The 27,112-nt window shown below is 45.8% G+C and overlaps 2 protein-coding genes across 4 annotated transcripts in view; one reads left to right on the top strand and one right to left on the bottom strand.

Annotated features, from left to right (window-relative positions):
• Positions 1–3,012: 3,012 nt before the first annotated feature.
• On the top strand, positions 3,013–16,458 carry LOC114690325 (RNA polymerase-associated protein LEO1-like). The gene is made up of 10 exons (XM_028865062.2): positions 3,013–3,103; positions 3,391–3,485; positions 4,113–4,258; positions 5,477–5,561; positions 8,128–8,222; positions 9,600–9,734; positions 11,943–12,075; positions 13,451–13,625; positions 15,036–15,124; positions 16,228–16,458. The coding sequence occupies exons 2-10, from the start codon at positions 3,405–3,407 to the stop codon at positions 16,279–16,281; spliced, it is 993 nt and encodes a 330-aa protein (XP_028720895.1). The 5' UTR covers positions 3,013–3,103; positions 3,391–3,404; the 3' UTR covers positions 16,282–16,458.
• Positions 16,459–24,301: 7,843 nt separating this feature from the next.
• The window catches only part of Tmod3 (tropomodulin 3), a 60,239-nt gene continuing 57,428 nt past the window's right edge, over positions 24,302–27,112 (bottom strand). For 2 of the 3 annotated variants that reach the window (XM_028865030.2, XM_028865039.2), the window contains exon 10: positions 24,302–24,807. In XM_028865030.2, coding sequence (XP_028720863.1) covers positions 24,773–24,807 — 35 coding nt within the window. In that variant the 3' untranslated portion in view covers positions 24,302–24,772. Of the gene's footprint in view, positions 24,808–26,680; positions 26,754–27,112 lie in introns of all 3 variants that reach the window. The other variant, XR_003734065.2, reaches the window with a different exon arrangement.

The raw sequence follows: 27,112 nt of genomic DNA, 5'->3' as shown, positions 1-27,112 counted from the left end.
CTTCCTAGGCTGTCGGTTACCAACCTCCCCTAACTCCAAGCCCTGATGCTGTGTTCAGCTTTACAAGCCATCCTGTTGGGGGCGCTACAGGGAGCCGAAGGCTGTGTTCAGCTTTACCAGATGCCCACCCTGTTGGGGGCGCTGTAGACTGGAAGGCTGTGTTCAGCTTTACCAACCACCCTGTTGGGGGCGCTACAGGGAGCCGAAGGCTGTGTTCAGCTTTACCTGACTCCCTCCCTGATGGGGGCGCTGTAGGGAGACTGGAAGGCTGTGTTCAGCTTTACCAGATGCCCACCCTGTTGGGGGCGCTGTAGAGAGACTGGAAGGCTGTGTTCTGCTTTACCAGACGCCCTCCCTGTTGGGGGCGCTGTAGGGAGACTGGAAGGCTGTGTTCAGCTTTACCAGATGCCCACCCTGATGGGGGCGCTGTAGGGAGACTGGAAGGTTGGATAGCAGAGGAGAGACTTGCTCCTTCCTGTTTGCCCCTGGGGCTTCAGGGGGCTTCCTGTTGGCTTGGCGCTTCTGTGAGGGGTCCCCCAGCCCTTCTCCTCCTCAGCAGAGGCAGTTCCTTTCCACAGCCGCAGAGTCTCCGGGAGTGTGACCCGGAGAACCAACCTCATTGTACCCCAGAGTCACCAGGCCAGTGGACAGCTGCTCTCCTCGGGTATGAGGGATCTTTTAAAACGTCTGTTCTTACACTCAGGGCCCTGCCCTGAGGTATTTTAAGTTGCTTTGTTCGTTTTGGGGGGAGGGTATTTTGTTTTTGTATTTTAATACAAAGTCTTATTCTGTAGCCCAGGATGGCTTCTTACTCAGAGTAATCCTGCCGCCTCTGTCTCCTAAGTGCTGGGGTTACAGGTGTGCGCCACCATACCTGGCTAAATATTTAAAATCTAATAATTCTACCTCTTCCCTGTGTTTTCTCCGGTCTGGAGTTGAAAGTTGTTCTATGTATTATTATTATTATTATATTTATTTATTTTTATTTATTTTTTATTTTTAAAGTTTCTCCAGACAGGGTTTCTCTGTGTAACTACTGTGGCTGTTCTGGAACTCACTTTGTAGACCAGGCTGGCCTCAAACTCACAGAAATCCACCTGCCTCTGCCTCCTGAGAGCTGGGATTAAAGGCTTGTGCCACCACTATCCGGCTTTAGTTATCTAATTATATATATAATTACATACAATATATTATATAACATGTAATTATATATATATATATATATATATATATATATATTTTAATAACCTAGCAAAAAAAACTTTAAGCCTAACTTTTTCTTTTTCCTTTGAGACAGGGCTTCTCTGGGTAGCCTCAGCTGTCCTGGAATTCACTCTGTAGATCAGGTGGGCCTCAAATATAGAGATCCACCTGTCTCTGCCTCCAGAGTTCAGGAGTGCTGGGATTAAAGGTGTGTGTCACCACTGCCTGGCTGCCTAATTTTAACTTTAAGTGTATTAGATTTTTTTTTTTTTAAATTTTTATTTAGGCAGTGTTTTACTGTATGGCCCAGGCTGTCCTTGAACTTACGTGTGTGTGTTTTTGTTGTTCTTGTTTGTATTAAGCACCTGATTGCTAGGATTACTGGCGTGTGCCACCACCATGCCTTCCTTTCTTTCTTTCTTTGGTTTTTCGAGACGGGGTTCCTCTGTGTAGCTTTGCGCCTTTCCTGGGACTCACTTGGTAGCCCAGGTTGTCCTCGAACTCACAGCGATCCGCCTGGCTCTGCCTCCCGAGTGCTGGGATTAAAGGTGTGCGCCACCAGCGCCTGACCCTCCCTGTTATTTTGAATAGCTGCATTTTGTGGTGTAGTCTTCTTTTACTCAAGGTATTTGTTATTTGGGTCTTCTCGGTCTTTTAGTAGGGCCACGGAGATGCCTCTGGATAAGGATGCTTGCTGCCACACCTGATAACCTGTGAGAACTGACTCCTTCCCATTATCCCCTGACCGCCGCACATAGATAAATGTGCTAAAAACTTGGTGGTGTATTTAAAGTCTAGGATACGTTTCAGGGCTAGGATCTGGTTTTACTTGATTGGCAAGCTGTCCTGTTAGACTTTACTGTTTCAGGATGCTGGTCTTCCTGCGCACAGGTAAGTAGTCAGTGTGAAACAGCCTCTGCCAGTCACGGGCGATAGCACTGCTTTCCAGAGTGGATGAAGGCATGCAGAGGGACCGCTGGAAAGGCTGCGACTTGGAAAGCATTATCTGGACAGGGTTTGAAGTCAGGCAGCCTGTTGGCCCCTGCATCTCCGTTATGTCTTTACTGGACAAGTTGATCACCCCTTTAAAGCTGGTCATTGTGGTGCATCCTGTGGGTGTGGCGGACCCAAGCTTCCACTTTCAGTAGCCTGAGACTGTAGGAGGCTCTTTAGGACCCTGGAGAATAAAGAGAATGGGAGAAAAATATAGACGAGGGGAGGAAGTGCTTCTTGGGTGACTGTTGGGTATCCTGGCTGTGTGATCAATTTTCCCAGCGCACAACAGCTTAGAACAACAAAGCAGTTTCTCACTCGGATTCTTGCGGGGGTAGGGGGGTGGGGGTGGGGAGACCTAGAAACGCCTTAGCTCCAAGGTTCTGGTTCAGGTACTCTCACAGGGCTGCACTCTCTGATGGCCCGTCTGCAGCTGAAGGATCAGTTTCGGAGCTAGCTCATGCACCTCCTGTTTCTCACCACAGGCGTAGGCGTCCCCATAGGCAGTGGGTATCTTCACATCAAAGTAGCTGCTTCCCTCACAGTGAGTGACACAGCGAGGCAGAAAAAAAAAAAAACAAAACGCCGCATTATCCACAGTCCAACTTCGGAAGTGAGGCGGTAGCTCACTGACCCCACAGCTCAGCTGTGACGTGATGGAGAGGCCACGCGCAAGCGTCATAATCCGTGGAATTACTGGAACCATCTTTTTTTTTGTTTTTGAGACAGGGTCTCATGTAGTCCAGGCTAGGCCTAAATGCTGGGATTACAGGTGATCACCACCATGCCCAGCTCTCTGGGGACCGTCCTCAAAGTGGCTCCCCTGGTGACTTCCGTGCCTTCCTTCTCTGAAGACATTCTAGGGACGCTGCTGAAGGCCAGGCTTGGGGAGCCAGCTGGAGATTCGGTTTGTGAAGACTGGGAATGTGTTGAGGAACTACATAGAGGACTTTAGTTAGGGGCTGTGGGGGGGCACTGCTCTGGCAGAGGACTCAGGTTCAGTTCCCAGCACCCATGCTGGGCATCTCACAACCTTCTGTAACTCTAGCTCCAGGGGCTCTGACTCTCGGCCTCCATGGGCACCTGCACTCATACATATATATCCACTCCCCCCATGCACCCAATTAAAAACAAACACTTTAAAAATAATTTGAGTCAGACCCACTAATAATGTCTATTCCCCCAACACTGAAGAGTATAGTGGGAACATGGATCTGTTTGGAGATATAGATGACATTTCTTCAGAGAGCGATGTGGACCAGCGAACACCTGTCCCAAGACGGCCTGATGTGAGTACAGTCACCAGACACCACGGATGACGGGGTTGAAAGCTGGGAGGAAAAGGTTCAGAAGAGGCTCATTCGAGCTTTGTCTCTCATGTTGAGGGGGGCAATCACAGAGGACTAACCGTGTGGTGACATTCTTAGCTGAACTGGGCCTCTGGGGAAATAATTAGAAGGCACAGGAGGAACCATTAGAATGAGGTCCATGCCAATAGGCACAGGACTGAGAGACTCTTGACATGAGAGCCTTTGATTTAAAAGGTCTTTCTTATCCACACCTGTGTTGTGCTGTATGGGCAATGTTGATCATCTTTTCTGATTTTAGTAGTTCCTTAGCAGTGAAGGATTGGATTCCTTATACCCCTTGAATGCCATGCAAAATAGAAAAATAGCTATGCCAATGAAATTCATCTTTCTAGTAATGCAGGATAATGTATCTTATTCCCCATGGCATTTTTTTCTTTGTGGGTGGGGTTGGGGTGAGGTTTGGGGGAGAGACTTGGATGAAGGAATAGCTGACTACCCCTGAAGTGGTGTCTGACTTAACTTCCTTTCAAACCTGTGTCTGCCCGACGCAGAGCCGGAACGTTTCTCCTGTCTCTTCACGTTCTCCCATTCTGATCCCTCCCTTAGGGCGGCTGCAGAGTGCCTCAGAACCAGCATGTGGAACGGCGTATTTCTGAAACCAGAATAAAAATAGAAATTCCCAGCATCAACTCTGACTTAGGGAATGAATTGTATTTTGTTAAACTACCTAGATTCCTCAGGATAGAACCCAAGTAAGAGAACTGTATAAAACGTTCAAGGGATTGAAAAAAAAATAACTTTAAAACGTTAATTAACTGTTAGGAGTTGGCCAATCATAAGATGAAAGGTTTCTTCTCATGTGACTGAAAACAAGAGGAGGCTAAGTTACTGTAGAGAATTAGGATGCTGGCCGTCTTCCTAGCCATTGATACTCCGCTGCATATGAACAGATGGCATGTGACGTGTCACTGATGTAAAGCTGAAAATATGGAATATGAGAGAGAGAGAGAGATGCCAGAGAAATCATGGGTGGTCAGGGTAAACGACACTGAATCTGGACCAGACAGCGACTTTGCCAACAAAATAGTGTTGGCTGTTCTTTTTTTTTTTTTTAATTCTGATCTTTTTATTATTATTATTATTATTTTACAATACTATTCAGTTCTACATAACAGCCACAGATTCCCTTGTTCTCCCCCTTCCTGCCCCCCTTCCCTTCCCCCCAGCCCACCCCCCATTCCCACCTCCTCCAGAGCAAAGCCTCCCCGGAGGACTGAGATCGACCTGGTAGACTCAGTCCACCAGTCCCCTCCTCCCAGATTGAGCCAAGTGTCCCTGCATAAGTCCCAGGTTTCAAACAGCCAAGTGTTGGCTGTTCTTAACTAAAGTATACAGGTACAAACTCCATGGGGAAAATTTTAGTCCCTAAGCTAAACAGAGGTCCCAGGTTTCAATTTGTTAATTTTTATTTATTTATTCTTTAAAAATATAAAAATGCCATGCCAAGATATTGGCTAATTTAGCTAAGGGACTTTTTTTCCTGGCTGTCCTGGAACTCCATACACAGACCAAGCTGGCCTTGAGATCCTCCTGCCTCTGCTTCCCGAGTGCTGGGATTAAAGGAGTGTACCACGAGGCCTGGCTCAAGGGACACTTTTGAAGCCGTTCATTGGGTTTACAGCCCTTTAAACAGCACTGAGGTCTTGGTTTTTTTGAATATGGATGGGCCAGGTATTATTATCTGTGCTTTCTAAGATGTGTTTCCTCAAAGAGGGTTTTAAATTTTGAGCCCTGTTTGGATTTTATTTCAGGAAGTTTGTTTTAAAAAGAAGTTTCAAGAAAGTAGCCATTGGCATACTTGCTGAAGGTTCTCATGAAGTTCCTTGTTGGCTGTGATGCATGTGGTAGAGGCGGTTGGTTTGTAGTGTCAATCAGTCACTAATTATGACTAATATGGCATCAATTTTTAGACCTTTTGATCCTCAGCTGTATGAAGATGAACTTGAGGATGAGAAAGTGCTTTATGAGGCAGACAAAACCAGGCTGAAATTGAAGGTATTGTCCAGTTTCCTATCCCTTTTTTCTTCTAGTGCCCCTCGCCTCAGCCTTCTGAGTAGCTGTGGCCACAGGTTAAGTTCTTCCTCACATTTTTTTTTTCTTTTAGATTTACTTAATTCATGTGTGTGAGTGTTTTGACTGCATGTATGTGTAGATACACCATGTGTGTGCCTGGTACCTGCAGAGGTTGGAAGAGGGCACCGAATCCTCTGGAACTGGAAGGTATGGATGGTTGTGAACCACTCTGTGAATGCTGGGAACCTGGATCCCCTGAAAGAACAACAGGTGTTCTGAACCACGAGTTGCCTCTCCAGCCCCTGGAGTTTTTTCCTTAGACAGTAAACACAGGGATAATAACATGAGACCCGAGCTTGAGAATGTTTCTTAACGTTTCCTGCTTACTCAACAAATAATTCTAGAACATGGAAGTAAATGGCCTTTCTGGATATTTAGGGGAGTAAGCACATACCTTTTCTCTCTCCTCTAGAATTGACACCTTTCAAATGTTTTCAGTTTTTATTTTTCGTTTCTTTGAGACAGGGTTTCTTGTGCAGCCCTGGTTATCCTGGAACTCACTCTGTATAGACCAGTCTGGCCTTGAACTCAGAGATCTGCCTATCTCTGCCTCCAGAGTGCTGGGATTAAAGGCCACTAACCCAGTCTCAATTTCAAGTTTTAACTGAACTAAAGGGAGAAACTGTTGAAAATCACTAGCTTCCCTCAGATCAACAATGCTGTAAGGTGTACAGGCCTGTCTCCACACTTCCTCCCAGCAGCCTCCCACCACAGAAATGTCTGGTCATGGAGACTTACTTTGTGCACAGAAGCAGACCTTGCCATCAGGGGACTTCTCTCGAGAATACCTGGGATGACAAGTACTACCATTGTTCATGTAGGGATAGTGCCTTTCCAAAGGGTGGGATGGTCCATTTTTAGTAGTCTTTTGTGACTTGGGGTTTTCTATTTCATGAGTTAATTTGGACTCAAACAGAACTAAGTATAGGTCTCAGATTTTAATTTGCTGCTAATTGTTTGTGTGTGTGTGTGTGTGTGTGTGTGTGTGTGTGTGTGTGTGTGTTTATCTGTGTAGGTACACCATGTGTGTGTGGATACCTTCAGAAGAGGGTGTCAGTTTCCCTAGAGCTGGAGTTATGAGCTGGGTTGGGAGCTGCCCAGCATGGTGCTGGGAACTGAACATGGGTCCTCTGAAAAAACAGCAAATACTCTTAACTGCTAAGCCATGTCTCTAGCTCCTAGTTATTTAGTATTTAAAACAACTTAAAATGACATGTCTAGATCTTATCTCATTAGACACCTCTTTTTTTTGTTTTGTTTTGGTTTTTTGAAACAGGGTTTCTCGGTGTAGTTTTGGTGCCTGTCCTGGATCTTGCTCTGTAGCCCAGGCTGGCCTTGAACTCACAGAGATCCGCCTGGCTCTACCTCCCAAGTGCTGGCATTAAAGGCGTGCGCCACCACCGCCTGGCTCATTAGACACTTGTTCTTTAAGAAATTTATATTTATTTGTGTGTGCAAGAGCATGCACATGCATGTGCACATGGGTCAAAAAACAATGTGCAGAAGTCTTCTCCTCACACTATGTGGGTCCTGGGGATTCAACTCAGGTAGTCAGTCGTGAGCCATGTCACTGGCCCTAAGAGACACTTATTTTTTTTGGAAAAGGAGGGATTTCTTTTATTTTATCCTCCCTTCAATCCTCTCAGGCCCCTTCCCCTTTCCCCCAGATCCACTCCTCCTCCATTTTCCTTCCAAAACAAGAGAGAAAGCAGGCCTCCCAGGGATATCAACCAAACATGGCATAGTAAGTTAAAATAAGACCAGGCACAAACCTTCATATCAAGGCTGGATGAGGCAACCCAGTAGGAGGAAAAGAGTCCCAAGAGCAGGCAGAAGAGTCAGAGACACCAACTCCCACTGTTGGGAGTCCCACAGGAACACGAAGCTACAGAACCATAACATATACAGAAGACCTATCTCAGACCCGTATAGGGACTGTAACTGTCACTTCAGTCTGAGACCCTGGGAAGCCTGCTTAGTTGATTCTGTAGACCATATTCCCTAAGAAACATTTTAAAAAGGTTTTTTTTTTTTGTTTTGTTTTGTTTTGTTTTGTTTTCATTGCACTCATAGTCCTTCAACAGTGTGTGTGTGTGTGTGTGTGTGTGTGTGTGTAAAACAGTGCTGGGAATAGAACTGGGGGGCCTCATATGTGCCAGGCAAGTGCTCTGCCACTATGTTACACCCTCAGCTGAGGCGTCAGTTTCAGCCACTTACCGTGTATGGACTAACCTCTTCTTTCCTGAGGAGCTCTTAGCTGTGGCTACAGGCTGCATCCCGTTTAACCTCTCTTGCCACCGCTCTGACCTGGGCCTCGTTAGCCTAACCAACAAGCCCAGACACCTGCTGCAAATCGGTGGCGGGGCTGCTGAGTCAGCCATTTTCTTACCACCCACCCATTCTTGGCATACGGTTATGAATCATTTGAGGAACCAAGAAACAAATGGCTATTTAAATTGGTTGTCTGATACCTTTTCTTTCGAACCAGGTGGAAAATACTATCCGCTGGAGGGTGCGCCGGGATGAAGAAGGATATAGAGTTAAAGAGAGCAATGCTCGGATAGTCAAGTGGTCTGATGGAAGGTGAGTGTTGGAACCCCTGACCGGGGGGGGGGGGGGGGGGGGGGGGGGGGGGCGGCTGGATCAGTTGGAATTTTCTGTGGAGGACTTTACTGAGAAAACCTGGGCTGCTGGCATTACCCCCGGAAACCTGAGAGAGCTAAGCAGAGTTAAGGCCTTCCAGCTGGGCCAGTGGGAGAGCTTGGATGTGGCTCGGTGCGATCAGATCCCTTTTATCTGTCTTGTTGGCTGAAAGCCTACCCTTTGAAACATCAGGGTGATTTGAAATAACCTTCTTTGGCAGTGCTGGGGATCAAACCCAGTGCTTCATGGGCACATGGCAAGTGGTCTACCAACTGAGCTTATAGCCCCTAAGTTGAAACTATTTGAGAACTCAATTCAGTTTGCTAATTAAAAGATACAGATTGAGAGATATTGTAAGACAATTCTATTTCAAGCTGAAAAGTCTGTTTTACCACTTTTTGCTCTAAAGTGCGTATTAGTTACTTTTCTATTGTTCTGATAAAACACCATGACCAAGGCAACTTACAGAAGAAGGAGTTCATTTGGACTTACAGTCCCAAAGGCATAAGAGTCCATCATGGAAACTGGCAACAGGAAGCAGGCATGGTCGTACGAACAGCTAAGAGCTCACATCTCTCAAGCCAGGCAGGAAGCAGACATCTGGCTAACTGGGTCTGGGGCTTTGAAACCCCAGAACCCACCCCCAGTGACATACTTCCTCTAGCAAGGCCACACCTACCCAGGCAGCCACAACAGGAAACGAAGTATTCAAACGTCAGAACATTGCGGGAGGGAGACATGCTCATTCAAACCACCACAAAGAGACCTGATTTCAGTTTTGTTTTAAGACAGGATCTCAGCTGGGTGGTGGTGGCGCATGTCTTTAATTGCAGCACTTGGGAGGCAGAGGCAGGTGGATCTCTGTGAGTTAGAGGCCAGCCTGGTCTATAAAGTGAATTTCAAGACCTCCAGGGCTACACAGTGAAACCCTGAAAAACTAAACAACAAAAAGACAGGGTCCCACCTGGTGTGGTGGCACACACCTTTGATCCAGCACTGGGGAGGCAGAGGCAGGCGGATCTCTGTAAATTTGTAGCCAGCCTGGCTTACATAGCCAGTTCCAGGCCAACCAAGGCTACACAGTGAGACCTTGCCTCAAACAAACAAACCAAAGCCAGGGTTTCACAGCCCATCCTGGCCCAGATCCTCATGCTCCACCTCCCCTGCAGGGTTACAGGCAGACACATCCACACCCAGTGTGGAAGGAAGCTATTGAGAGCATCTTTTTTTTTTTTTTTTTTTTTTAATTCTATATGAGGTCAGGATCCTGGGCTAATCACTAAGCATCCTAATACCCCAATTATCTCCCCTCTCCAGCATGTCCCTGTATTTAGGCAGTGAAGTGTTTGATATCTACAAAGCCCCACTGCAAGACAACCTCAACCAGCTGTTCATACGGGAGGACACTGGTCTCCGGGGACAAGCCATCTTCAAGTCCAGACTTACCTTTAGGTAACTTTCTCTATACGCGCCTTGCTACCTGCCATGGAAGAGCAAAGCTGAGCCGTGACACAGAGAGCCTGACCCTTCTGACTGACCTCACTCCAGAGTGCAGCTCACCGGCCACCGTGTCTGCTTCCAAGATGAGTTTTTAAAGTTAACTATAAGTTTCTCGGGGAACCAGCTCATGCTATAAAAACTTACAAGAGATGGGTCCATGGCTTCTCAATGGCCAGGGCACTTGCAAAAAACTGGCCATTGTAGCTTGCTGCTTGATCTGTCCTTAACCAGCTAGTGAAACTAACCCAAGAAAGCTAAACTGTCGTCAGAATGTGGTGCTGGTGTGTGCTTACGGCAGGTGTGACCAAAGCAGTTGTAGCCTGTGCCTGCTCAAGACCCGGGGCCAGCTTTAGTGCTATGGCCCGTCCTCCTAAGGACATACCTGTGACTAGGATCCAGCTTTCCTTGAGAGGTACAGCATTTACCATGGCAGTGACACATGGTTCCTTTTTAGATGCTGAAGTATTTTAAAATCAGACTGTGGTCATTGTGGATGAATTTCTAAACAGCCTTATTAAATAAGAAACACAGAGCCAAATACAGGGGTGAAAGCTGTAGAGATCAGAGAAATAGGAATAGCCATCAGCTGACCTTAGCTCACCTCGCTGCTGTAGCTTCCCAAGAGAACATCGAACATCTTCCCGTCTAACCTGCACCTTTATTGCCTTGATGGTCTGCCTTCTCGTAGGCTTTTAGCCCAGCTACCTCACTTCCTCGTCACTGCCTATCTATACAGACCTCCAGGTCTCTATGGTTGGTACTGGGATTAAAGGCAAGTGTCACCACGCTTGGCTCTGTCCTTGAACACACTCTGCCTACCATGTGATCAGATTAAGGTCATGTGCTACCACAGCCTGATTTTTGTTTATGGCTGGTTATCTATGTCCTCTGATCTCCAGGCAAACTTTATTTATTAAGATACCAATAAAATATCACCACATTTCAGCACAAATAAAATATCACCACAGGTCATGGTTGCTCAACTTTGTAAATTAAAACAATTACAAACTTAAAATAAGGGACTATGGGGGTGTATATTATTGGTAAACGTGTTGGTTTTTTTTTTTTAATGACTGCAACAACTGCAAGGGTATATATATAGTCTTGAGGGTCTCACCAATTTGCCGTTTCCTTGGCTATAAGATGTATGTCACAGGGTGTTGTGTTAAATAGCACACAGACCTTGCAGTTAGTGCTCAATCTTCCCACTGATGAACGTTTCTAGAAGCGTCCTGAAACGTGTGCAGTTCTTAGTTTTTGCTTCCTAACCTTGCTCCGAGCACTGCCCTGGGGTAGCATATGACTGCTTGGCACAATTTCTTTCCTTAGGTCCTTTCTTCCGTCTTTGGGACCCAGTTACAAGCTGTCTTGCTATACTCAGGAAGGCACTTACTGTTTGGGACAGTACAGCTGTGTAACCCAGGCTGGCTTTGAACTCACTCACTATCCATCTTCACCTCAAGCTTGCAGTCCTCCTGGCCTTTGCCTGAGTGATGTGATTACAGGTGGCTTCCATGCTGAGACTCTTGTCTTGTCCTGAGCTTTTGAGGCCCCTCATGCCATTGTGGCTCACTTTCTGTTTGAGACAGGATCGCACACTTGGCCACCTACTTTTTATTTTTTTATTATTACTATTATTATTATTATTATTATTTTTTTTTTTTGGTTTTTCGAGACAGGGTTTCTCTGTGTAGCTTTGCGCCTTTCCTGGAACTCGCTTTGGAGACCAGGCTGGCCTCGAACTCACAGAGATTCGCCTGGCTCTGCCTCCTGAGTGCTGGGATTAAAGGCGTGTGCCACCACCGCCCAGCATGCTACCTGCTTTTTAAAATCATCCTCCTACTTTTCTTGGGTGGCAGGAACATCTTTTAGTTCTCAGAATGTTCCTGCTAGGGCATGCTCCACCCTCCTGAATCTGAGATTTCATGACTCTTGTCTGTGATTGTAGTTGGGCGTATTCTTTGTAAAAAGCACTTGATCTGGCCACCTGCCTCTCCCCTTGCACTCTGGGTCAGTCCACTTCCCTTTCCCTGAGTGGTGAACACAGGGGAACTGTGGTCCTGCCTCCTCGCTCTGCCCAAGTGTGAGGTCAATACCCATGGTCGGTTTGGTTGTTCTCGATCAAAGTGAGACAGATATTTCCTGTTCGTTTCCTGGCAGACCTCACTGTACAGACAGTGCCACATATAAAAAGATGACCCTGTCATCTGGGAGCAGAAATTCAAAGACACAGATTAGAATCTTACCGATGGCTGGTCGTGACCCTGAGTGGCCACGCACAGATTTGATTCAGGTATGTCTGGTAAGCTTTATGTTGGGACCTTTTGTACATGAAGAGCTGTTTTTTTTCTGAAGTTAAAAAAAAATTAAAAAGTTCTTTGGGTACAGCTGAGAAGCAGAATGCTTTGCCTTGCATGTGCAATGCCTTGGGTTTGTTTGATTTCTGGGTACCACAGGGAGAAAAAAGAAGAAAATAGGAAGGCCTTAAGAACCTTTCTAACTTGTCACTGGCTCAGCTTTTCTCATTCCAAAGTGTGGCATGCTGGCTGGGCAGTTTAAGAAATTGGCAGTTTCCTCAGCCTGTTGGCAGAAGCTGGGTTAATAGGATTTGCATTGTGAGTTCGAGGCCAGCCTGGTCTATAGAGAGAGATCCAGAACAGGCACCAAACCTACACAGAAAAACCCTGTCTCAACGCGCCCCCCCAAAAATATATGTGTGTGTGTGTGTGTGTGTGTGTGTGTATAATCATGTTATATTATTTATATTATTTGCATTGAAGGCTGCAGTAGGAATGTCCGGGAAGCTTAGAAACTTGGTGGAGCCTCAGCAGGTCAGGATCTGCAGCTCAGGGATGTGCACAGCCAGCTTTGACAGCTGCAGAGGGTCATTTCAGAGGGGGTTTCTCAGGCTGGCCACGTCTGAGCTGTGAGTGGCATCAGCAGAGGATGCACTCAGCTCGCAGGGGCGTGCCTGTGCTAGCTTTGACCAGGACGGTCCAGGGGCCTCTCCTGCATTCTCACTCATGTGCCCTTTACCCCACCAGACCATCTGCGGTGTGGGCCTCCAGCAACGCAGGGCAGAAGGCTGCGCACTGGAGACACAGGGCATCAAACCGCTTTAAAAACGGGTTTGAACGGGCACGAAGGAGCTCCATTTTCCCTCTCCCTCCTCCCCTGTTCTGCTGGAGAAACTTCCACCATATTGCATAGGTGTGGCGGACCAGCCGCCACTTTAGTGACCCACTTTAGTAGGGAGAAGTGAGAAATATTAGATAGAAAGAGAGACCTAGACGACGAGAGGAAAGAGAAAACACAGGACAGCCTCGGGAGGGCCTGGGTCTGAACCCACCAGCCTTGAACTTTATTCCAAAGGGCTTTTTATGACAATGCCCAGGGGAGGAGCAAAGACCTCCCCCTTGGGAGATACAGTCAAGTGTAGACCCTAACAAACACCTGCACTCAGGCCCGTGGTCCAGTCATCCTCTTTATGGGCAAAGCTACCAGGGAACCTAGATGGGCTCCAACACATAGGCTTGTCTTGGACTCCAGGTTTAAGATGTCTTCCTGCTTCAGTCTCCACCACAGGTTATTGCTACCCATCCTGCTGGAAGTACTTCATTTCTTTAAGTTGAAATTTTTTTTTTTTTTTTTTTTTTTTTTTTTTACAGAAAAAAGAACGCTCAAGGGTGTCTACTCGACGGAAGAGGAAGAACCAGCCAGCTCCAAGTTCCACCATCCAGCAGCCTGACGGTGATGACGAGGAAGAGAAGGAAGGAGAAGAGGAGGAAGACAAGGCCTCTGGACTAGTTACCATTAAAAACCATTACCGGGGAGCAGTCCACGGTAAGTCAGTGTCTGTGTCAGATCTCATTTTAGTAGGCAGGGCCTAGTTTTGCTCTGGTGGGATCTTCCTCTTGCTCACGTTATTTACGTAAGATTGTGGAACACCCCCCCCTCCCGTTTTGCTTTGGTTAGGGCTACTCACCCATAGAAAAGGTTAACTGAAAACAAGACATCTCCAGAAACCACAACACCTGTTTTACACATGGTATGTGTACCTGTGGAGGGAAATGTATGTATTAGCACAATTAAGAACTCAGTATTTGGGGGCTGGAGAGGTGGCTTAGCAGTTAAGAGCACTGACTGCTTTTCCAGGGGACCTGGCTTCAATTCCCACCACCCACCTAGCAGCTCACAACTGTCTGTAACTCCAAGATCTGATGCCCTCACACAGATATGCATGCGGGCAGAATACCAATGCACATAAAAACTAAGTATTTAAACCTCATTATCTTTAAAGATATGAACAACTGTTCAAAGTGGCAGAAGCTTGAATTAGTACTCTGGAGGCTGAGGCAGGAGAGTTTGAGTTGGAGGCCAGCTTGGGCTGCTACTTGACAAGTTCCAGGCTAGCCAACAGAGATCTGTCTCAAAAACAAAACAAAAACAAACAAATGAAAACCCCACAACAATGTGCTTATAAGGCTTTGGGGTACCAAATAGTGCTCAACCTGAGAATATCTCAAGCTGTCTGTCATTCAGCTCATGTGAAAGTTACATTTATTGAAACTTAAAAAAAAAAAAGCCAATATCTTATTTATTTCTCGAAAAGTATAGTATGGGCTATAAGTATAGTGACAGTATTCAGCAAAAGTAAAACTCAGGAGTAAGTCTTCTTCTTTGAAGGCTGTTCTGGGAAAATCCAGCTTGAAGAGCCTAGCAGAACCTGCTGAGAGCAATGAGGCCAGCCAGCCAGTGAGGACTGCAGGAGGCAGTTTATTGGGGACACTGTCAGGTTTCTGCCGCCACGCGTGAGCGCGCAGCATGGTCACGCAGTCAGCGCATGCGTGGAGTAGCTTCTAAGCCTACCTGCACATGTGCATGGGAATCCTTAAAAAGTCGGATATAGACCCCTCCCCTCCCCTCCCCTCCCCTCCCCTCCCTCCCCTCCCCTCCCCTCCCCTCCCCTCCCCTCCCCTCCCCTCCCCTCCCCTCCCCTCCCCTCCCACTCAGAGCAGGAAGCACCTAACTAGGAATGAATACTGAAGGTGTCATCACATGCCTGGCACTGATGGTGCCGGTTCTGTACGGAAGGCTCCACAGCCATCTGAACGGCTGTATGCACCTATAGTGTGCTGGAAGGTAGCAAGGAAGGCAGGCAATCCCGGTCGTTACAACTCAGGATGGCTGCAGGCAGGCAAAGGTGGGTCCCTCCAGAGGTCAACCCCTCCCTAAAAATCCCTTTGCTTTCAGAGGAACAAGCCCTGTCCTCCTCAGACGGCGATGACGATGAAGGAGCTGAAGAAGATAAGGCCGGAAGATTACTTAAAGCAAAGAAACGCGTGAGTGACGGGAGAGAGCTCCATTGATCCGGTTCTAGGGGGACCTTGGATCCAGAGCCCGCGCACAGATCAGGAGCCCAGCTGCACGGCTCACTCACACTCAGGGAAACAAATGCAAGGAGAGCCAGAGGCTGCTGTCTGGCAGGCAGGGGTGGGGCTTGGGAGGTCACGGACACTCCTGACAGATGAAGTTTGCAAAATCACAGGCCAGGGCGAGGCACTTCAGCCACACAGAGTGGAGTATACGGCAGGGTGCCGGGCCTGAGGGTCTGAGGCGTTAGGGCTCCTCGAGAGAATGGCACATGCTCAGTGTGGATAAGCAGGTGCCTGATGGAGCAGCGACGGGGGACGGGCTACTTCAGTCTGTAGTTCTTCCCACCGAGTTTTCATTTCCCCAGAGACATCGGAGTCACAGTTCCGGGAGGGCTCCTATGCTGTCGCTCCTGGGACACACTAATTCAGTGTCTTCTGAGTGTCACCTCACTTGCTCCAGGTTCCAGAAGCGGGGATAAGCATGGCAGCTGCATTAATGTTAAATAGTGGCTACTTGTTAATTCATATTTAATGTGCATGCACATATGTAGACCTTTCTAAACAAATCCACGTAAAACATACCTGAGCATTCTTAAAATTCAGTCTTTAAATTTTTTAATTTATGAGTGTTTTACTTGCCTGTATAACACATGCACACAGTGCCTGTGGAGGCCAGAGGACGGTGTTGGAACCCCTCCACCCTCCACTGGAGTTACAGATGGTTGTGAGCTGCCATGTGGGTGCTGGGAACCAAACCTGAGTTCTCTACAAGAGCCGTCTCTCCGGCCTTTAAAATCAGACTTTAAAATACTGAATTTTATAGAGGAACTGAAACAAAATAATGTATCTCCAGTAATGGGATAGAAATACCATATTGAATGAAAAGTGTCCCTCTACCATGACGGCCACCCAGAGAAACGCAAGTCCCAAGAACCTAGCTGCTCAGAGACGGTGCTGGGTGAACACAAGTCTCTGGCGCAGATTTCTCCTTTCAGTTCAGAACTGCTTTGGACAAGGCTGCCAGAAATGTCTTATATGAATTTTATAACCCATCTTTCATATTTCTTCAGGAGATGAACCCTCCAGAAAGAGACCAAGGGTTGAAGAGGAAGAATGAAGTGTGAAATGAATTGTGCGCTGGTGTCTATCCTATTTAAGTCCTCAGTTTCCTGTTTGTGCTGGGATTGAATCAGCTTCCTGTCTGCTGAACATGCATTCTACTGCTTAGGGACAGCCCAAGCCCCTCAAATACGTACACCCCAAGCCCATTGGATATATTAAAGCAAGAACGATTGTTTTGACCCACATGAACCAATGAATGAGATGGGCCATGCAGAAACCATGTCTCCTCTCGGACGGCCACTAGTTCAGGATGAGAGTCCCACTCTGGGGACCTAATTACATACCCCTAATTGCCTTCCAAAGGCCCATCTCCAAGTCTCACCACCACTGCATGTTAGGTCTTCAGTATAGGAATTTGGGGAGGATGAACATATTGAGTCTGTAATAGGCAGGAAAGACTAGCTTGGGAATTAGTAAGCTTGATCTCTTAAAAAGGTTTATTAATAAATCAGAAGAGCATACAAAGCAGTGGGCGTCACAGCGACTGCCTCATACGTGTGTGCTGTTATACTTGGTTCTCATTCACGCCCTTCCCCACAATAAGCCGGTTCCTGAAGGAAGATGTGATGAATGTTAGAATTCTAAAACTGAAGAGATTAAAAAAAGTCTGAATATAGAAATATATTTGATGAACTTTAATAATTAATTTGTTTTGGTATACAGTATGTTTTAAATGCCTATAGTCTTCAAAAGAAACTTCTTTGTTATAAACTGGGTGGATAATAAACTTGTGATTTAAATGTCAGAAAACTCATTGCTTTTCTACTTACAAAGCACTTAGTGTTTTGCTTTGTTAGTATTAGAAAAACTTTATGTAATACCCAGCTTCAAAAGACAGAAAAACATGCGCTGCCATAAAGGTCTATTCAGGCTTCAAGCAAAACCAAACCAAATGTAATTCATCCACAAGACTGAACCGGAAATAAAGCGGGTACGTGAATTCACAGGGGCTTTACATTGGTGCATACTTTTTCTCCCTCTGCTTTCCAAAGCCCATCTTCAGCACAAGGATTTGGGGAGGATACAAAGATGGAGTTCCTAACAGACAAGAAAGAGTAGCTCGGGAATCAGGAAGCTTTCTTTTTAAAGAGCTTATGGCTTTAGGTTAGTTAGCACACAAGGCAACGGGTGACCTTGGACCGGGACTCTCCTGCCTCAGGCTGTGTGTTGGCATTCCACTCCAGCCAGGGAAACATGTAAGCAGCAATTCCTAGGCATACAAATCTAAAATCTCCAGACTACTGAATAAATGTATTGCTCAGCTGGGCAAAGTGATGCAGGTCTGCGGTTGCAGCAACTCTGGAGGCTGAGGCAGGGCTTGTTATGCCTGCGCCATGAGCGCCCAGAGACCACCAGGAGTCCGAGTTCGTATGCAAAATCAAAGAGCCTTTATTGCAAGGTTGAGCTGGGCTTCCTGTCTGTTCAGACACAGCGGTTGGATCAGGGAGAGCGTTGAGCTCAGTTACGGCAGGGTTTTTAAGGAGTAAAGGATTCGGGGGTAGGAGAATTCCGGATTCAGATGGGGCCTGAACTCCTGAGTGGGCAGGAGTGAGGTAACAGAAGTCTTGTCAAACAGGGACCGGTACTGCCGTTGCTGCAAGGAAACTGGCAACCTCTATACAAGTGATGTAAGCTATCTTTCAAGTTCTAGAGCATCTAGTACTTGTCTGTCTCCATTCTGGTTGGTCCCCCGCAGGGTACAGTTTGTGGCTTTTCCTGGTTATTGTAATGGTGAGGCCTAGTCCCAGTATTGTTAGGTTAGGCCTCTTCAAGCTCACTGAGTTGGAGGCCAGCCTAGGTAACACAGTGAGAACCTTAACCAAAAACTAAACAAAACCAAAAACAAACCTCATCATCTTTTTTTTTTTTTAAAGCAGAGATGAAATAAACAGTTAAAAATTGCTACACATACTAATAAGTTTTGAATCTCCAGTTGTATCAATGTAATAAGCCAATCAAGCTGAATTAATAAACCCAGGTTTAGTGAACAGAGCAAAGCAATCCTAGGCGACCCTTGGAAAGGCAGGGGAAGAGTCACATGGCAAATATGGCTACCAGGCCATAAGTAACCTGTGGGCACGGTCTTGAGCAGCCCCAGAAAGGGGCTGGCTTTTGGTGGGCTTTGAGGGGGCAGGTTTGGGGGGAGAGAGATGAGGGGGGGGAGTTGAGGTGGTGCTTCCACCAGAACATTCCAGACTCTGGATATACGGGTGCCAGGGGCTGAGGTGGAGCTTCCACCAGAACAGATACCAATGGAGAAACACCTAGAGGGAACTTGCTGCTGCTTGTTCTGCCTCATGTCATTCAGTGAGGAGGCCATTTGCAAAGCAGATCTCAATCTGCCGGCATCCAGGCCTTGGCTTTCCAGCCTTCAGAACTTGAAATTTCACATTGCATTAGGAAGAGTATTTACTAGCCACAAGAGAAGGAAACCAATGACTCCTGCTGAGGGGAAAGAGAAACTACCGATGTTTCAGTCTCTGCCTCCAAGGCCGTGGTGCCTGGAATGGTGCACCCTCAACAGCACAAGGCTGCAGTGTCCCCATGTGACAAGTCAAAGGCTACATGTGAACCCCACTACTGGGCCCTTTAAAAAGGCACACTGCTGGATAACTGGGGAAGTGGGGGTGTCAAAGCAATACACAAAAGGGTCCCATGGTGCGAAGCCAGGCACAGACATAAAGATCCACAATAACACACGGTTCTGTTCTCAGTGACCTCGGTTTGCTATGCCACCTTTGATCACTGGAGGAGGCAGATCTGAGGGCTACAGTTTTCCCCCAAACGAATCCAATCTGGAGAAACCAGGATCTTGGCAGGTGGAGATGCTCTGCCTCATACCAGAATAATTCCGTTGACCAATGCAAAGAGGAGTCTCTGGGGACAGAAGACAGGTCTCTGGGCTGTAATGGGCTCAACTTGACTTTGGTGGCAGGAGAGCTGTGTTCTCTGAGGTGGATACAGCTGTTGGATGATGTGGTGGTTTGAAGAGCAATGGCCCCCATAAGCTCATAGATTTGAATGCTTGGCCACCAGGGAGTGGCACTATTAGGTGTGGCCTTGTTGAGGAAGTGTGTCACTGGGGGTGGGCTCTGAGGTTTCAGAAGCTCAAGCCAGGCCCAGCGTCTCTCTCTTCCTGCTGCCTGCAGATCCAAATATAGAACTCTCAGTCTCTTCTCCAGATCACATCTGTCAGCATGCCACCATGCTTCCCTCCATGATAATGGGCTAAACCTCTGAACTGTAAGCCAGCCCCCAATTAAATGTTTTCCTTTATAGGAGTTGCTGTGGTCATGGTGTCTCATCATGACCTAGAAACCCTAACTAAGTTAGATGTCTACTACAGGAAGTAAACCCAAGCATGGATCTTATTTGTGGAACACCAAAAAAGACAGTGAGTATGCTGAACAGATCCAGAAGGTGAACAAAATGTGTGCCACCCTCTGCCTCACTCAGAGGGCAGGGGCCATCAGTGCTGCAGATGCAAAGGCTAACAGCACGCACTAGAGAGTGCAGGCTGGAGGCCTTCAGCAGGAAGCCAGGCTGGCTCTGACTACGGCACTGGCGTCTGGGGCTGGAGATCTTCAGACAACTCAGTCATTCTGTAAGTGCACAGAGTGGTTCAGCCCACACAACCAGCAGCCTCGACCCAACATGGCCTCAACTACGTTTTTTTTTTCCCCCCCAAGACAGGGTTTCTCTGTGTACCTTTTTTTGGAGCCTGTCCTGGAACTCTGATTTGTAGACCAGGCTGGCCTTGAACTCACAGAGACCCACCTGGCTTCTGTATTTTCTTAATAACTGAAGTAGAGACATCTGATTATTAGGAATTGTGGGGGTGGGTGGGGGACAAAAAAAAAAAAAAGTAATTGTGTAAGAACTCTGCATTGGGAGTTCTTTTCATTTTGTTTATTCAGTTGGGAGTATACATAGTCAGCTACTGAACGAGAGCAAGGAGAAAGGAAGCAGACTCTTAGAAACTGTGTCCTTGGTGCTCTTGTGAAAATGGTAATTGGGCCCTCTGGATTATGGGTTGTAATATAAAAATCCAGCTTAAAAAAAGTGGGGCCAGTGAGCTGGTATGGACGTCAAGGCGCTTGTCTTGATCTCCGGGAGCCATGTAGAGGTGGAAGGAGAGAAGCAACGTCAGAGCTGTCCCTTAACCTCCACGTGTGCCCTGGCACGTGTCCACATGAGCGTGCACATGCACACACATTCTCAAACCTATCTGAATATAGAAACTACAGTATCTGAAAGATTTTTATGGGATTTGCTCTGTACCAAAACACCGACAATGTAGAAAAAGGAGTGAAATCTTTAAGGGTGAGGGGTTACCCTAAAGGTGTGAACTTGCATCAGTTAACAAAACAGAGCAGCTGGGCGATGGTGGCGCATGCCTTTAATCAGCACTTGGGAGGCAGAAGCAGGCGGAAGTTCAAGGCCAGCCTGGGCTACAGAGTGAGATTCAGGAAAGGTGCAAAGCTACACAAAGAAACCCTGTCTCAAAAAACCAAAACCAAAACCAACCAACCAAACAAACAAAAACAACAACAAAAAAAAAACCAAAACAAAACAGAGCAAGTGGTATTGTAGTGTTATAGGCTACTTTCACCTGGCCTTTAAAACAGATACCTCAGGTCCAATCCTTTGCTCTTTAAGGCTTTCTAAAATACATGACAAAGCAAAAACAAAAAAATAATATGTGGCAATGGTTAAAACAATTTACTGAGAAGTATCTTTTTCCTACCTTACCTCTAAGGTTGGCCCTTCTAAATTATAAGACTGAAAAGTGAAGTTTAAAATTAATGAAATGTGGGGCCTGAGAGGTGGCTCTGTGGTTAAGAGCACTGGCTGCTCTTCCAAAGGTTCTGAGTTCAATTCCATCTATAATGAGATCTGGTGCCCTCTTTTGGCCTGCAGGGATACGTGCAAGCAGAACACTGTATACATAATCAATAAATCTTTAAATTTTTTTTGATTTATTTATTTATTATGTATACAGAAGAGGGCGCCAGATCTCATTACAGATGGTTGTGAGCCACCATGTGGTTACTGGGAATTGAACTCAGGACCTCTGGAAGAACAGTCGGTGCTCTTAACCTCTGAGCCATCTCTCCAGCCCTAAATCTTTAAATTTACTTATTTAAAATGAAATGTTATGTTTACTGTAAAGTCTGCATGTTGTTTTTGTTATTTTCTGTGTATGTGTGTGTGCCTGCTTGTCTACATGTGTACCACATGTGTGCAGGTGCCCACAGACGCCAAAAGAGGGCATCGTATCTGAACTGGAGTTACAGGAGATTGTGAGCTGCCTGATGTGGAACTGAACCTGGGACCTCTGGAAGAGCAGCCAATGCTCTTAATGACTGAGCCATCTCTCCAGCCCCTATGTTTAATTTTTATAAGGAAGGACTCATGGAACCAAATTATAGTGCAGAAAAGTCAACATGACATAAAATCCTTACCCGTGGAAGGACTTTCTCAATTTAACGGCAAGTGTTAAGGGTGAGAACTATCTAGAAAGCATGGTCACCTGTGAGAACTGATGGAGGAGACAGTTCTGCAGACAGATGTTCAGATCCCAGAGCTCACACCTGTGCCTGGCAGCAACAGCGGAGTAGACTCTCAAATGCCTACAGGCTCATTTCTCTTGGCTGCCATGTCTTTAGTTGCTGCTGTTCAAAGCGAAGCAGCCCTGGCAGAGTCCAGGCAGACATGGCGGGGCTCCAGGGTGCCGGTGGCTGTGACGCCAGCAGTGGCTGTGACGCCAGCAGAGCTATGCTTCATCTGCCTCCTAACAGTGGTAACAGTGGTTCCTGACTTTAGACAGGAAAAGTGAGACAGCCCTGGGAACCAGAGGTTTTATGAAGCCTAATAACTTATTTTTAGTGGCAATAAGGATTAAACATGATGTAGCATACAACTAATACTTTATTGAGACACTTTTCTGTTATAATTTTATTATATCGCCTTTAAAGGAAAACACATGAAGGGATTATCAGTTGGAAAACAAATTTTAAAGTTCTATTTACATATCTTTTACATAACTTTTCAGGAGTGCCCCCTTGTATAAAGTGTGTGGCTAATTTGATTAGTGATAATGTACAACTTAATGGTCACGGACACTCTCCTCAAAATCACCAACAGTCTGCTAATACTTTTAACACAAAATGTTTATTTGGTCTTTGAAATGACAGGCACCTTTAGAAAATGTATTTTACTTATTCTTTAAACTCCAGTAGGTTTTAGCTATAAATGTATAGCACCAAAATCTACTTTCAAGGTATTAATATTAGCCACTAACATTGAATTTAACGTATACAATTTCATGTGGACATACTGAAAATTATAACAAAACAAATATGAATACACAGTTTTATAAAATGGGCAATTTAAAGCTTTTTAAAAGAGCAATTTAAAAATGTGAATGTTATTTTTATTTAAGAATAAACCATTTAACCTGACATAAAACCCGAGGGTTTAGAAAATCTCTGGCTTAAAATTAAAACTGTTGCAAAGTCCTAATTTATTACTATGTCATAAAAGTCTCAGAGGAATTTGAAAGTACTGAGTTACTAAAAAGTCAAGAGGTGCCACACTTTTAAAGATGAAGGTAAACACTGTTCTCCATTACAATTCTTTTTTTGTTTATTTTTCAAGGCAGAATTCCTCTGTGTAATAGCAGTCCTGAAACTCAGAGATCCACCTGATTCTGCCTCCCTATTCCATCAGATGAGTTCACACTTAAGTTACTTATAAAGAAGTATTTTCTTCAGATACACAATGCATTACAGAACAGAACTGGAATGTATAAACAAAAGTCAACTTGTTCACGCTTCCCTGGACCTGTTCCTCTCTGTTGTCTGTGGCTGTGATTGCCTCTGCTACTCCTGTAGGAGCTGCCCCGGGACAGGGCACAGACACAAACCCAAATCCTCAAGAAGGGCGTCAGTGTGCAGCCTCGCCCAGCCCCACTCTGAGGTACGCTGCTCAAGTCCTCACGCCTGGGTGAGAAAGATAACCTACGCTATACAACTTTTTTCTCTCTCTTTCTTTACCATATGGATTTTAAAAGTACAAGAAGAAAGGCAGCACCTACTAAGGCTAGGTTTCTGAAAAGAGCAGTTTTTGTGTGGCTGGTCCACTGTGGAGTGGGGTTAACTGTTCATGAAATGCTGCACTGCACCTGTGGCGTCACACAGGAAGCGTCTTAGCGTCTTACCACACGGTACAGATCTTTCTTTTCTTGACACAGGTTCTCACATTCACAGGCGAACCTGGAATTTCCTATGTAGTCCAGCCTGGCTTTGAACATCTGGAAATGTTCCTTTCTCAGCTTCCCAGGTGCTAGGATTATAGGAGGGAGCCATCAGAGCCAGCTCACGTTTTAGTTTCTGACTGACAGTGCTCACCAGTTTAATTGCCATCCTGCGAGCTTTTGGGCTTGGATTCCCTCCTGTATCTAAAGCACCTTTCTTTTTTTCTTTTACTCTAACTGAGTATTGGCCAAGAGCCTTTTATGGAGAAGAAAATGACCTCTCTACTTGGATGCTTTTTTAACCACTAGCTTTTACAAAAATGTAATGCCCACAGCAAGATGAAATACTGTAGTAACCTTAGATATAACTATACTTTCAAACAAGGTAGGCAATGGGGCAGAATTAAGGACTATTAACAAACAAACAAACACAAACAAACAACAAACCAACCCCAGTGTAGCTGAGGTCCCTTGAACAAGTATAGAAACCTGTAACTCAGGGCACTGTTCTGTCTCCCAGAAGAGGACCGGTCATCTCCTGGAGGCCTGCTTTGGATTATGTAGATATATCAGATTCTGAGTCATCTTTTAAAATTCTGAAATTTTATTTCCCTAATAAGGAAAAAGCAAACTCTTGCCAAATTCATGGATTTTGTTTTGTTTTGTTTTTCGAGACAGAGTTTCTCTGTAGTTTTGGTGCCTGACCTGGATCTCGCTCTGTAGACCAGGCTGGCCTCAAACTCACAGAGATCCGCCTGGCTCTGCCTCCTGAGTGCTGGGATTAAAGGCGTGTGCCACCGCTGCTCGGCCCCAAATTCATGGATTTTTAAAAAAGGAAACCGCCATGTCCTATCCTTTATGTACAAGAAGCAACATTAGCAGTGGGGTCGGTCAGCAAAGTCCCTTTTTGATTTAAAAAAGATTGGTCCTCAAGGTGTTCAAATTATTCTTACATACATGACTTCTGAAACTTTCTACAACTGCACTTTTATCTAAAAATTATAAACCATTCAATTAAGCTAAATTAAAATGATTTCAGTAGAAAGGCTACAAGTATAAAATACTAATTACTGATTTTACAAATCAAACATAATACTTTAAGCTAGGAAAATAATGCATATGGCTAAAAAAAGATTTCCAGTCTTTTCCCTTCTACCCAGGACATTTTTACATCTGCTGTAACCAACAGGAGCCTCTGGTGATCTGCAGGCTTCCAAAGATTACCCGTGGCACTCTTACTGGTGGTCTCCTTCAACTCGCCTCTTGCGCACTGTGGGGAAAAAAAAAAGCCGGTTATGAATCCCTATTGGTTTATAAATTGTTAACTTGCTTGCAACAAGTTTCTGTATAATGCAGTTAACATCTCATAAAAGTGAACTGAGTACTTCTGATTCATATGACCACTAATAAAGAAGGCCCAGTCACCTGCCACTGTCATTACTTGATGAGACTTCTAAACAAGAGCTATGTATCTCATGATATAGGTGCTTCCATATAGCTGGGTAGAAACCCAAAGCACAGTGTTCAGTGCGTGTTCAGCACTCACTTTTCAAGCCATTTGCTTACAGACAAAAAGTATGCCTAAGTCTAGAGAAATGACTGGTTAATACAATAACGTTTACAATGACATCAGCAAGCTGTGCCTAAGAAGTTATATTAGGGGGCTGAAGAAATGGCTCAATGTTCTCCCAGAGGACTTAGGTTCGATTCCCAGCACCCACATGGCAGTTCACAACTGTCTGTAACTCTAGTTCCAGAGGATCTGACATCTACTTCCGGCCTCTAGGCACACACATGGTACAAAGACATACATGCAGGCAAAACACCAATACACAAAATAAAATTTAAAAAGTTTTATTAAAAGTATTTGCATGTTCCCCTGGATACACCATATTTCCTTACATCGAAGGAATCTATAAAAATACTTCCATCATTTCTAATAACTGACTTCGAACTGTTTTCCAAATCTCCCTTCTCTTTACAAATTTTCCATCTGGGTCCTATAAACGTTGGCTCCAGAAAGTGGCTGACCAACTAGTCCTGATGATGGAACAAACAAGATGCAGATGCCTGACGATGCTCGGCCTTTTCATGGACTGGTGACATGAAGCCATTGCTGAGCCTGCCAGTAGCAAGTAAGCTCTTCGGCTATCTTGCTCTTTTGACCATCAGTCACCAAGGGCTTTTAGCAAGAGTCACCACGTCAGTATTCAACACTATGGCTGACCACTCTTCAAAGGGTCAGTAAGGGAACAGAACCACAGCTCTGTCACTGTTCTGGGTGTGTGCTGTGGCAGTCAGCCTCTCGGAGCTTTCCTCGCTGGCAGGAGAACTAGAACAGTATCTAATTCCCACAGCTCTCAGTGACAACGTGCTGCACAGAGCAGTGCAGAGAACACAGTAAGTGTTTAGTAGAGAGGACTCCTCTCCATCCGCCGCTGTGAGGCTACACGCCGGCCCTGAGGTCAGCCATGTTCCTAGTGAGGAAAAGGCAACCTGGCCACCAGGAGGAGCTGCACTCCTGAGCTACAGTTTGCTGCTTTGCGCTCAGACTGATTGCTGAGTCCCGCGTTCCCTCTAGAAGCCAGTCACGCGGCACTGCCTCTTTCTAGCCTGAGCTGGCTGTCAGAGGAGCTAGTCAAGAGTGTGCTGGCTCCTGCCCAGCCACAGTAATGGCTGCTCCCATGCTATTCTGACTGCTGGCTGCTGGTGTACAGGCGGACTGTCCAGTCACTGGCTGAGTGGAGTTGAAAAAATACAAGCAAAGGCTACAGTCTCCACAAACTATACTTACCTACGCACCTTTTCCTGACTCTGATCTAGCCTACAGTAATGAGGAACAAGTTTCAAGTGTCTACTGAAAACCTGAGGGAGAAAAAAGTCAAGGCGACCAGAAAGAAATACAAATACAAATAGACACTGAAAAGGAAAACACCAGGCAAGTCTTAGGGCAGGTTGGACTGGTTTTGGCAAACCATTTCAGATGTTAAAATGCATGCAAAAACAATGTTAAAGGCATTACAGACAGGATCTACAGGACAGAGCACAGCAAACAAAACTCCACAGAAGCCGATTATGCAGTTAGCTAGTGTACAGATGAGCAGCTCAGTGTAGAAGGGACTACTGTATGTGTACCATACAACCTCTTTTCTGTTAGAGCTGGGACACTTCTTAGCTGGAGAGATGGCGAGTAGGCAGAAGTATTTCAATGGACAGCTGAGAGTAAGAAGATAACGAGAAGATATTATAAAGATGAGGACAAGGTCTGATAGAGCCCCATTTGCAAGCTGAAGGAGAGTTATTTCAGGAGACTGTCAGGTCAGGCCGCTGGGACCCCTGGGTTAGGAAGCGCGGTTCCCAGGCTCTCTGCCAAGTCTATGGGCAGAGACCACAGTGCACTGGAAGAGAATGAAGCTGTGAGCAGATCTGAGGCAGCTGCTGTGTGAACAGCAGGGCAGAGGGCAAAGGGCAGAGGCCAGTCTTGATTATTCTTCGTCACCTGGTGTCCAATCTTTGTTCCCAAAACCTACTTCATGAGAGTAAAAATTCTTGATCCTTCACTGGTAGCCACTCTT

Source organism: Peromyscus leucopus, chromosome 14 (assembly GCF_004664715.2).
Source record: "Peromyscus leucopus breed LL Stock chromosome 14, UCI_PerLeu_2.1, whole genome shotgun sequence".
Lineage (NCBI taxonomy): Eukaryota > Metazoa > Chordata > Mammalia > Rodentia > Cricetidae > Peromyscus > Peromyscus leucopus.
The sequence above is the reverse complement of the archived record's forward strand: the minus strand, read 5'-3'. Positions and strand labels throughout refer to the sequence as shown.

Excerpts from the sequence above, each read along its gene's own strand:
- LOC114690325 (XM_028865062.2), top strand. The coding sequence starts at position 3,405 with ATGGATCTGTTTGGAGATATAGATGACATTTCTTCAGAGAGCGATGTG. Across the intron at positions 5,562-8,127 it reads AAACCAGGCTGAAATTGAAG|GTGGAAAATACTATCCGCTG; the intron begins GTATTGTCCAGT and ends CTTTCGAACCAG. Across the intron at positions 12,076-13,450 it reads CACGCACAGATTTGATTCAG|AAAAAAGAACGCTCAAGGGT; the intron begins GTATGTCTGGTA and ends TTTTTTTTACAG.